General features: G+C 30.5%; 1 protein-coding gene across 1 annotated transcript in view; it reads right to left on the bottom strand.

Annotated features, from left to right (window-relative positions):
• Positions 1-8814: 8814 nt before the first annotated feature.
• Positions 8815-13412, bottom strand: part of LOC139484933 (cyclic nucleotide-binding domain-containing protein 2-like) — a 36713-nt gene continuing 32115 nt past the window's right edge. Inside the window, exon 9 of the mRNA XM_071268981.1 lies at positions 8815-8924. Within this exon, the coding sequence (XP_071125082.1) occupies positions 8815-8924 (110 nt within the window). The remainder of the gene's footprint in view (positions 8925-13412) is intronic.

Here is a 13412-nt window from a genome sequence, read left to right on the forward strand (position 1 = left end):
TTTTAAACATGTAAATGTTCATAACCATTGTTTTGTTTTGTTTTGTTTTGTTTTTTATCTCAGAGAGAAACTACACCAGCATTATCCGTTTCTATTTTTAGTTTCGTTTAAAACAAAATTTTGATTGTTAATTCTACTTTCACATTGACATTTACTTATTTATAAGAGCGCCAAATTTCAATGCTATATTTGAGGGCATCAGAGTTATCTGCAATGTTTATAGTGAAGTTACACAAAATGAAGTGTTTCATTTGGTCTCTGATAATTTTAATCCCACATGTATTGAATGACAAACATTTACGGTAATCTGATTTCCAACGCAGGACGCATATTTTGACAATTAAGATGTTTCGAAAGTGGTGCTCAATGCCAAACTATTTGATCACACCGAACCTAATATAAGATGCTTTATTGACTCGATACTCTCTTCAAGTAAACATCTACTAATTAACTCATTTGATCTGTTGTTTTGGCAAGAGGGACGGACCTTGGCTATGAGTTACACTTTTAAATATGTCACCAATAAAACAGTTTATTTTCGTACCAGAATTAATCACGGTTTTTTGGAGAGGTTCATATTTCTTTAATCTCAGTTGTGTGAGTAGTATAATTTGGCATTTTTTTAACTAATGGTTTTGATCGTCGCCTTGCTTTTTATATTTAACTGTCTTATGTGTCAATATATAACACCTTGTAAAATTACATGTACTTAGTTATCAATAAAGATAAAAAAAACAATGTGCTGTTTGTAAGGATCAAAACCCACCAACATATTCGTAGTTTTAACTAAATACACGCATACTTACAGCGTAGATGTATATTATGTTGAAATAAACACGTTTTAAAAATAAAACTTTTTTAGAAACTATTATCTGATACATGAATCATTTATATTTTGATATATGAAAAGTATCTACGGAAGTAATGCGTTACACAGTTACAACACATATTCGATCAAATCATGGCAAAGGAACAGAACCTCGTTGTATATATAAATATATCAAGTTGTCGTTCTTTCTACATATGTCATTGAAAAAGTAAGCAATTTTAAATACATATATTTTAGAAGTATAATTTGACTCACGTTGTTTTGAAGTTTCTTCACTTCATCGTCAGTGAGATGTTGCATTAAAAATTTCTTGCTAATAAGTATACACTCTGCTCCATCAGATACCAATGTTGTGCTTGTGGTTTTTGCAAACTTTCCAAAAGCTATATGTTCTAAACCCTAAGATAAAATCAAGTTTGTTATTAATTATTTCAAAAGATTCAAATAACACTGTTCTATCATTTTGGGTCCGCCTTTGCATAGTATAACCAATTCGGCTAGATTTAATCGTACAAGCGTCAAAGATCAAGTCAATACTGAATTTCTGTTTCAAGTGATATACATTCAATTCGTGAAATGATAACATGTACACATATAAATAAGATGTTATATTTGATTTTCGAAACACAGTTTATATATGTTTTTTTTACATTTCATTTTAAAAAAGTATGATAAGAAAAATTGAACCTGCAAAACAATTTAATTCATTGATCTGTTAAAGTTCATTCAGCCAAAAAGTAAGGATACATAACATGGAGGTTTCATAGAATTCCGTATTCATTTTTATTATCCGAGTAAAATGCACCATCTATTGAATTAATGCTCTTGATTTTCGTGAAAATGTTAAAAAAAAGGTCAGAAAATATAAAAGCTTCTTTATTTGACTTCTAATTCTATGGCTGTTTAGATTTCATAATAAATGTGCTTTGGTCAAGGAATTTCCAATCAAGTTTCAAATAAATCTGTTTCACTTGAATGGTTTATATCTAAATACTACCCATAGTGACATGAACAAGAGCTTTGCGATACTTTCCTGGGAGTACTTACATATACATCCCTTGGTCCTAAAGTCTGTATATGAACAAAAACACTTGTGTATCGAGCAGAAGCAGAACTGCAAGCGCTATCATTTTTGTGATGATTCTGATTCTGAAATAATTATCGATTAATATATTGTATTAGCCAGGAACGTTTTCCTAATTATTACAAAGCATCATATTTACGTAACAATTAGTAAAATTGAAAGAATGAATCTATTCTTATCCATGAAAACCAACAGCAGATAAGATAGGATTGTTTATGTATTAAAGAGTGCTCACAGATGCCAAAGGCACATTCAGACAAAAAACTGACAACGCCATAGCTGAAAAGATAAAGACAAACACAATACAAAACCATAGAAAATTGAGGTCTGAGCAACATGGGTCCCACCAAAATATTGGGGTGATCTCAAGTGAGAGGTTAAATTTGGTAGGTCACAATCGCAGACGGGATTGTTATGAAGAAAATTAGAACATTTTGGTCGGCATGTGAGAACCAAATATTCCATAACCGTCAACTAACTCATGATGGTGACTGTAAATTTTACAAAGATGATTTTTACTTCATCACATGAAATTCTTAGTTTGATTGCTTCATCGTGAGACAAAAGGTAAGCGTGAAAGGTAATAAGCCGGGGAAAATCATATCGACTGGGAGATACATAATTCGAAAGCAGTCGTTGATGGAATGTTGCTACATAGAATTTGAAAACCACCGAAATTATCTTTTTTTGTGAATGAACTTTGTTTACAACCAACTTTTATTGCAAATGTATAGATGTAAGCCAAGAGATGAAGCAGACTTAACTGTATCTGTTTTATCATTTATCTCAAGTTTGATGCGATAGATGAGTGTAACAAAGTCACCAATTTGTTGAGGTCAATATAGCGAAAAATAGAGTTAAAGGATACTGCTATTTCGTTTCATACTTCCTATGAAATCCATGTAATGAGTCAACCTCATCTGAATAAAGAAACTAGTCGACAAGATCAGAGAATTGGTTCTCATGTTCAATAAAATGTTTAATCATAGACATAATTTGAACTTCGATCACTGAAATATATAACTCATACAAGTTGTATTTTGTGGATAAATTTATAAAAAGAAACACCAAAGTTCGCATAATTTTAACGATTTGAGTTCGCGTAAATGTTCTTATCTCGTAATTAAGTTGGTTTACAGTATGTTCAAGTTAGATTTTTCGATGAAAGTTGTGCATATCATAGCCATGCTTACAAATAAAGACAACAGTAGTATACCGCTCTTCGAAACTCATAAATCGATTGAGAAAAAAACAAATCCGGGTTACAAACTAAAACTGAGGGAAATGCATCACACATAAGAGGAGAACAACGACACAACAGAAACACAACAAAATGTAACACACACAGAAACAAACTATAAAATAAAAATGGCCATTTTCCTGACTTGGTACAGGACATTTTAAGGAAAAATGGTGGATTGAACCTGGTTTTGTGGCATGCCAAACCTCCAGTTTTAATAGCAATGTTAAATATAACATTAAAATGTCAACATTACATGACAGGACTACAATACAAATAAATTTGAGAACATATAAGACAGAGAAACACACGAATAATAGCTAACAAAAGGTACCAGGTTTAAAATTTAATACGCCAGACCTGCGTTTCGTCAACACAAGACTAACCAGTTACGCTCAGATGAAAACAGTCCGAAAGCCAAAACAAGTACAAAATTGAAGAGCACTGAGGACCAAAGGTTCTCAAAAGTTGTGCCCGAAACGGCTAGATTTTTCTGCCTGGGTTACGAACATCCTTATTATTTAGAATAATTATACTTTTGCAAACAGTAAATTTTATAAAATGACTATATAATACATATACATGATGAAATCGAAGTGGTGACTAACTACAGAATAAAAACGGATACATTACATAAAACAACTTAATCCAGCGAATAAAAATACACAGCCGAGTTAGCAAAAGCCTCAACGCACAAAGTGACGTCACATTTGAAATTCTAAAAAAAAACACGAAGTGACGTTACATTTGAATTTTCTAAAAATATATCCCAAAATTAAGATAGAATTAGGATTGATTTGTAATACTGATATTACATTTATTAATAACAATAAAAATTACAATACTTAATATCAAATTGTGGTAGTAATTAGATAATTAAATGTATTATCTAGCTATGTCGGTGTTTCTTCTGAATCAAACTGTAAACCAAATATATCGTTTATATTGCAATGAATCAAACTAAAATCTAATAAATGAAGGGGGTGATTAATTATCTTTACCATAACACATGAATATGACAGAAAACACGTTTAGACATTTGACAAAATCCGATGAGAATAACAAATATAACTTCAATCTAAATACATGAATTTGGGATAGAAATGTACAGTGACACGTCAAGCAATGCGAATTCACACTCAACAAAACAGTCACAATCGGGAATAAGTCACGTTCTGTAATTAAACGATCAGACGACATAATGACAAACCACAATCTAACACGTGGTAAAAATGTCCTTAGTTAGTTTGGACTAAGACACATCATATGGATCAACCAATTCGTGAAGGTGTCCGTAAAATTAACGGAGTGTCATTTCTAATCTGTCCTCCTCATAACTTTAGGAGCACACACCTGTATATGAAGTTGGTATGGTGTGAACAAACATGAGAATAACGTATCAATTGAGATATGTAAACACCGTACGAAGGGGTAGAGGGTATGCTACTGCTGAGAAATAGGAAATTTATAATTGTGAAGTTGAAATCGTCCCGTTTATCATAGATTTTCGTGTGAAGTCGTCCATATGTGTCAATATTGAGGAAAAGATCAAGGTATGAAGCAGTCCTTCTAGTATCAGTGGTATTCTTAATTTGAAGTTCACTGGGATATATGAGATGTAAGTATTGGCTAAAATATGGGTTATTCAATGATAGAACATGATCAATATATCGGAAAGTAAAATTGAAGAATTTCGTAAGGATCTTTTTATTTTTGTTAAGGGGTGCACAATTACTACCCATTGGAATACCGACTGTCTGTTGAAATATAAATCCTCCAAACTCAACAAATATATTGTCGATCAAAAAGTCAAGCATTTTGATAATATCATCTTCAGTATATTTTCCGGTAGATTCAGCGTAGCCCAAAACAAGAAATATGTATCTACGATTCCCATTTTTATAGAAAAAGCTCTGCTTAATGAGATGGTGAAGTCATCCTTTCATCTGAGCATGGGGAATAGAGCGTAAAGCGTAGAAAAATAAAGTCTTTATGTTGCTGCAAAATTGCAAAGATTGTAACGGAAGATTAAGCAGTAGATCTTTCGAATTTTTGAGAATCAACATCTGGATAACACCACTGGTAAAATATATCTCATCACAATATTTTTGAAGCCCATCTTTAACTGAGAAAGAATAGTTGTCAGTACGTTAGAAAGCTGTTTAGTCAAACATTTTGATGGCCCAGTTACATGTATGTATCGTTCTTTATATTGAGGTTTGTTTAGTTTTTGTATCCAGTATAATGATGGTAAATTCTCTTCGTTTTCTTTGATGTTGATAAAAAAAGAGGGACAGATTTGTGATTTTGTAAAATTTCTTCCTTGGTAAATGATGTTAAAGAATATGTATGGTTACCAGTAGTTCTATTCATTCTACGCTCTGTTGTGAGACATTGCAAATAATGATTTTTACATATGAAGACAAAATTATTGGAGGTTTTTATCTGCTGGAACAACGACATATTTGTCATGTAAAGAGGATAAAGCATCCACAACATCCGGATTTTTTTTAAGTGTTAGTAACTCTTGTGCTCATATTGCATCGTAATGTTTGAATGGGCTTCTGAATGCATGATTGAATAGCTTTGATCCACTCAGACAAAGTGTCCAGTTCTGGTTCGTCTGGTTCGCGCTTTATCTATTTTCTTGCATAGTCCACAACTGCATCTATGTGTAACTTGAAGATATGTTTCCAGTTCATGGGATGGGGAATTCTATATTTTTGTCCCTTGGCTAACAACTCTCTTTGTTCATTGGTAGCGATGATAAGGTCACCAGTAATAACATGACCAGCAGGACTATAATTGTTTTGTGACGATGCACATGAGCAATCAGGAGATTTAGATTTCACATCTTTGACCACTAAAACTCTCTTGTTGTTGAAAATCTTTGATGCAATAGACTTGGTGTAAGTATGAGACAAAACAGGTGTAGCGTTTTGTACAGATTTTTTATGGAAAATATTGCTAATATTTACAGCATCTTAACCTTTATTGGCGAATTCTACTTTAGAAAAATTACGTTCTTCATCATTTTTGGGTATAGTTGATACGGGTTTGAATAGTCTATGATTAGCAATGTCCATGATAATTGCAACTAATCTATACAAAACAGAACGGGAATCAGTAACGGAAGTATTTTGGATATTTTTACAAAATCGTAAATTGCTAATATTAAGAATTTCATAAACAGTACCAATGTGACTACTATATATATATAATCAATTCTACATGTATAATTTCCCTTCAGTGATGCTCGATGCCAAAATAAAATCATTAGCATAAACAAAACAGTTGCTGAACTGATCAAACCAATAAGGAATAAGCTATCCTTGGCTACAACTTTCTATAAGTATAAAAGGCAAAATACAGAAATATGTACTCCAAAGTTTAGTTTTTCTTAAAAACTGAAAATAAAATAGAGTTTGCTGAATTGAACTTTAAAACTTTCGAAAAAATATAATGTTTACACCATTATGAGCGGGATGCATTTAGGTTCTTTTTCACGTGGGATGGTTTCGACTAGTTAAATCTTTTCTTATATATATTCTTTATTCTTTGAATGCGATTTTATCCTAAAAATAAATAACAAATTCCATTACTGAAAAATGAAAAAAATATATATAAAAATAAGGTATTGTATAATAAAAGTTTAACCGGTTTAGCGCCTTGAAGACATACAGTTTTTTTTAACTAATCAGTCTCTTTCTATCATGCAGACAAAGAAGCATCATTAATGAGTTTCCAGTTTTCACATATCTGAAAAGTCTGATTATTTTTTAAATGCCAGAAGCCTTTTCTTTCCTTTAAAGAAGGCTTTCAACTGATAGGTTATATTTGTAAAAGTGATTAATATACAAATTCCTCTTTATAAATTTATAAGGAAAAACAAGAAAAATAACAACAAATTATCCAGAAATCAGTTCAAGGAAATCTTTCGAGAAAGGCGTAATTGTTGCAAATTTGTTTCATTTTAAATAGCTGATATTTGTACAAATCACGGGTTCTTATCTACTCAAACTAAGGCTTTTCTACCTCAGGCATAGATTAACTTAGCTGGATTTGGTAAAACTTTTAGGAATTTTGGTCCTCAATGCTCTTCAACTTCGTACTTTATTTGGCCTTTTTAACTTTTTTGGATTCGAGCGTCACTGATGAGTCTTTTGTAGACGAAACGCCCGTCTGGCTTATATACAAAATTTAGTCCTGGTATTTATGATGGGTTTATTTATATTCAATTGATTTTGATATCAAATACAGCAATACATGTTTTATTATCATGATCGCATACATTTTGTAGCGTTGTTTACGAAATATATTTCCGTTAAGTATTGTTAAAAATACATGTTTCGGAAGCATTTTTCTCCCTTTTTGATTTAGAGGATTTATGTATTAGCAGATGTGAATTTAAGTTTTTAAATTTAAAAGCGCCTCTTTTTTATACAGAAGTTGTATCTGCTTGGAAACGTTTCAAGTGTAGTTTCATCCCTTTAAATGCATTTCATGTTAGATAAGAATTTATTTGATTCAATCCGTTTTTCAAAATTAATAGAAGGAGTAAGTACATATCTTGGTACATGAAAGGTTCATCAATAATATTGTAGGTGATAAATGAGAATTTTTGTCTCATGACGCTATTTACAAAAAATATAACTTGAATGTTACTTTTGTAGACATTCTATCAATTAAGCTTGCTATACCACGTGACTGGAAAGATTTGTTATTACAACAACACATATCACCTTACAGCAACTCATTTGGATTTGTCTTTCAGCATGAGAATAAAAAAATGCCTATCAGTACATAATTTGCTAAAGATGTATATTCACTTTTTATCGATAGGGGAAGTGTTTCTCCTATTTCACAACAAAGGTGGAAAGAAATTTTTAGTATAGAAATTAGTGACGAAAAATGGAAAAAATATTTATTCTCTAGCTTGTACTATAGAAAGGAAACAACATTTAGCTTTCCAATATAAAATGTTGCACAGAAAAGTATCACATAATTATCTTCTTGAAAAATATAAACTTCCCTTAACTAATGAATGGGCAAGTTGTAAAGAAATAGAAACTATAGAGCATATCATTTTTGAATGTACAGAAATAAAACAATTTGGAGAGAATTTTCTAAATTGTGGTATTTAGTTTTTGGAGTAAAAATATTTTTGAATAAAGACAGTGTGATTTTTGGTGTATTGAATTCTGATAACTTAGTTTTAAATTATTGTATTCTACAGGCAACGTATTACATTAATTATTTAAAGAACACACAATTAGACATACTGTTAATATATGTGCAAGCTTGTCTTAAATTTTTTAAAAGACGTATGGAGATATTAGAATATTTACACCTTTCTAAAGACAAACACAAGTCATTTGTCAACAGATAGGAGGATTTATGGAAGCTATTTAATTAATGTTATTTTGAATATGATTATGTTATAATGTATTCCAATGTATTCTTAAGGCGTATCATATACTGAGTATTCACATCACTAACTTGTAAATTTTTACTATGTCTTATTTGCATAATATCAATACATGTAGTATAACAATGCCATACATGTCATGTCATTCACTAATGGCTTGTAAAAATGTATGTATGCACTGTAGTTTGAACACCAAAAAGATCAATAAAAAAGTACATGCAAACATTTGTAAATTATGAAGATCCACTCACCTTTCTATGTCTACTTCCATTATTAAGCTTATGTTTGTGCAGTTCATAAATCGCATCAAGATATCTTTTGTGTTCATCTATATTTGCCTTATCTTCAATTCATAAACAATATATATTTTACATTTAACCAAGGATGAAATGTTCTTAAATTGCTATGAAGGTGTTAAAACATCACTTAAACTTATGACAACATCACCGAAAAAAAATTGCAAAGAGATTTGTAATTGTTTTTCTATTATCATGATAAAACAATTTACATAATACAAATACCAAACTCAATTAGTTATGTAGGGATCTCTTGTGAATGTTAAAAGATTTCCAATATCATAATATCTTCAATAAGAAAAAGTAAGTAAATACACCGTACAGCCTTCAACAATGAGCAAAACCAATACTACATAGTCAGCGCTATAAAAGGCCCCGAAATGACAAGTGTGAAACAATTCAAACGAGAAAGCTAACGGCTTAATTCATATACCAAAAATGAACGAAAAACATATATGTAACACATCAATAAACAAGTCTTCTGACTTTGGACTGGCACATATTTCACCATATATTTTCTATTTAAAAGATGATCAATGAATTAGTTAAAGGGTTTACGGATCAATATATTGGTCGCTAATTGAAGTTTCAAAATATTAAACGCATATAGAGACTGCTATTCAAAGACTATTCATTAGAAACAAATAATGACAATGCATTAAAGACAAATATACCTTATTTATACGATGTTGAGTAATAAATAAACGCATTATGATCTTTAAATGTTTTTCAATTAGGATTTAGTTACATAGTCATTACTTATGATATCTTTACATTAATGCATTATGGAATGGTTTGATAGACATTTTACTTATATAAATCTAGAGTACGTTATCGTAGCGAAATATTTCTTTTTAGAATACAGGTTTTGAAGGGATAAAACTGGTTGCATGCAACCAACAGTATAAGAGACCAAGAGGCGACTTGTATCTAATCGTTGACAATCGTTTAATCAAGTTTGAAATAAACCAATCAGGAAGTGTTATTAGGCAAACACTGCTTCTAAATTTGATTTGTTGTTTCAAGATTATATAATTTCCCTCTTTAAAAAGATCGGTATAGGCCTGTTATAGATTTATAACTTGTACTTGTATAACCTAACACAGCTTAAGCATCAAGAACTGTAATCACACCTAAACTTGAAACTACTACATTCAGTTTCCTTTTGTAAGATGACAATACGAATACTAAATGTCTAGACCTAAACTAAAGTATAGTTTCCAAGTTTTAAGCCAACATAAAAAAACGGCGAATAAAAGAATTCAACTTTTTATGTAACTAATGTAGAAACATGGTGATCAAAATAACACCAGTACAGCTTTTTTTATTGGTCAAGAAATTGATAATACCGAAAGCACAAGGTCGACGGATTCTAGCAAAAAGATTTTGACAGCATAGAAAACAGTGCATCTTTTAACCAGCACGAATTTATTTAATGACATTACCTATACTAAAAATCCAGGCTAAAAAAAATAAGGGTAAAAAAATAAGGCTTTCTACCTGATTAGACACTTTAGTTCAGTCATGGACCCTAGATGTCGCAGATGAGTTCTTGCATATTTCAAATTTAATTCAGACAATGAATATGAGTCTCGTTATTGTAAATAAAAATGCTTTTTGCTAACTTTCTTAAAATTCTTTGAAGATTCGACAATGATATTGATGTCGAAACACTAACTTTATCTTAAGGTAATTTGACTACGATAAGTCCATGTCGTAAAATTTTGGGTCTTAAAATTTGTCGATTAAAGCGCCAGTCATGCATCTTTTGCAGACGAGTCGCGCATCTGGTGTACACAATTTAAATAAAGATATACTAAAAACGAAAACTTGATGCAAAATATATTTACAAAATTCGGATTAGAATAAGAATTTTGTATTTTCATTATTAAAAACTTCCGTTCTTGTTTCATAATTCCCAGGAAAGTTTCAAAAAGTTATTGATGTCTAAATACATTAACCACAAACTAAATCTGAATTTTGACGATTAAGGAATGAGGGATCGCAATTACTCGCTTCTTTTTGGGCGAATGCTCTATAAAATGAGAACAGGGGTTTAGTCAAACAACTTGACTAATCGACTATATAGTGTCCTTTTTCCAGAAAAAAAAATAAGAACCGTTATTATGTACGTTTTGGATAAAGAACGCATAGATCTTTTTGTCATATGTCTTATCTAATCAACGTACATACAAGACATACAAGTAAAATGTCTATTGTGATTTGGTATCCGTCATCCAACTTTATGTTTAGGTCATCACAATATATAGGTATACAGAAACAATAGTATTGTTCAGACATAGACAAGATTAATATTATTGAGCTATTCAAAAGTAAAATTTAATTGTAAACTTCAGATTAAGATTCATTTATAGTAGTTCTAAAGTTCAAAAGAATGAACGGCATGATAAGTCACAATGGTTAACCAAGCCATAATTTTATATGAACACGGCTGTTTCTGAGATTCATTTACATTTTAAAATTCCCTTTGGAAAATTATCTACACGTAATCAGTCAGCCCGTTGACGTGTCTTTTCTTAAAATAAATTATGTGAGTTTTCAGTTCATAAATATTGACACATAAGTACAGCAAGGAGTGTCCTTTATAACGATTTACGACTTCATTAATCTGGGCTACAATACCCAAAGCATTGTTAACATGTTGATGTTATTATCCTGTTTCTCATTCAAAGCTAATTTCTTTCTAAATTTTTGTGATCATTTTATATGTGAGCTATTTACATGTAGTAACCGTTATGTTTTTGTAGCTAATCATTGTTCAAAATTAAGTTATGACATTAAATACTCTAACATTAATGTTGTAAATGCAATTCCGACGCCACAAAAATCTAAATTTGTTTTATAATGGGTGTCAGAATTAACACATTGTGTACATTAATAAGGAGTGAAAAATCTGCCTAATATAAATTTTCAAGTTGTTCAAAGACATTTGTTAATTGTACGGGTATTTATTGTTTGCCTATTACAAAGGTTCAACCCTATTTTGTTTTGGTACATTGCATATACATGTATATATATATATAATCAATAAGAGAAAAAGAAATGAATACGATTTTAAATCTGAAAAAAGAAATGTAAATAGCTTCTTTTCCAACTTTAGCATTCGTTCGTCGGTCTAGTTTTAAATCAAAGAAATGTTTTGATATTTTTAATGATTTATCAAGCATGAAAAAAAACATAACAAAGATTGCTGTCCAGCGGCTAAAATAATTTAATAGAGGTTTACTATCCAAACTACTATCGTGTTTATTCTTTATGCAATTTCAAAATGCTGGTTTTTAATTATAAATTAGTACTTCAAATAACACGTACCACTTTAAAAAAAACCGTTACATCTTTAAGATAATGATTAATCACATTAAAAAGTGACTTTGATTGGCAATTTGTATGTCTCGACATAACAATAAAAATAAAAGTCAACGCGACGAAATATATTGAGTACATATATCTTGGGAATAGTTTCGTACCAATTGTGATAATATATTTATTATTATAGCTGGTTTGTAATTACTTTATTGCATGCAATAATATTAGTCCTTTTTACATAAATGTGATGTGAACAAGTACTTGTCCGTACTTTACAGGGAAAAGTAAGTCAATAAAACTAAAGTGTCACTCACTTTAATTTGAAAAAAGCGTTGTAACTAGATTTTATAAGTAAGTCATGCAAAGTAAATACAGCTTGAGGACTGTGAAACGCAGTTGAAAATCCAATTGCTAATATATGTTATCTGTTCAAACTTTGATCAAGACTTTCTTTTAACAAAATAATATCAAATACCAATCATTAGACTAGATTATCATTTGACCAATTTTTTGGTCAGCAGTTCCAATTTCAGCCTGACGTGGCTGCATATATATGCCATAGGAACCATGTTTCTATAACCCAGTCTATAAACTATGAAATAATCATAATAGGAATTATACGATTATTGTCTATAAATGAGATTAAGTAAACCACAAAATGACGAATAAATAGAACAAATAATTGCATCTCTAATAAGTGACATAAATACAAATGTAGATGAATCTATGAATATGTAAAGAAATCATGGACTACTGAAGGAATGACATAAGCACTAATGAAAACATACATTTGACCTATGTATAATGTCTTTAAACAAAATGGCATTTGTGAATTGTAAATAAGCACAGAACGACAACTGTTTCTAAAAGGAATTTTTAATTGCTTTTTTGACCTAAAAAAGTATTCAGGTAAAATATTTCACTATTGTATTGTATTGTTTATTTTTCTGTCCTGAATTGTTTTTTTTTTTTGTCCTGTCATGTAATGTTGTCATTTCAGTGTTATATTTAACATTGCCATAAAGGCGCGATGTTCAGCTAGTCACAAAACCAGGTTCAAACCAGTATGTTTTCTTAAAATGTCTTGTACCATGTCAGGAAAACGGCAGTTGTTATATTATAGTTCGTTTCTTTGAGTGTTGTTTTGACGTTTGGTTTTCTGTTGCACTTCAGTGTTTCTGTTGTTTTGTTGTTTTCCTCTCATATTT

This window comes from Mytilus edulis, chromosome 8 (genome assembly GCF_963676685.1).
Source record: "Mytilus edulis chromosome 8, xbMytEdul2.2, whole genome shotgun sequence".
In the NCBI taxonomy this organism is placed as follows: domain Eukaryota; kingdom Metazoa; phylum Mollusca; class Bivalvia; order Mytilida; family Mytilidae; genus Mytilus; species Mytilus edulis.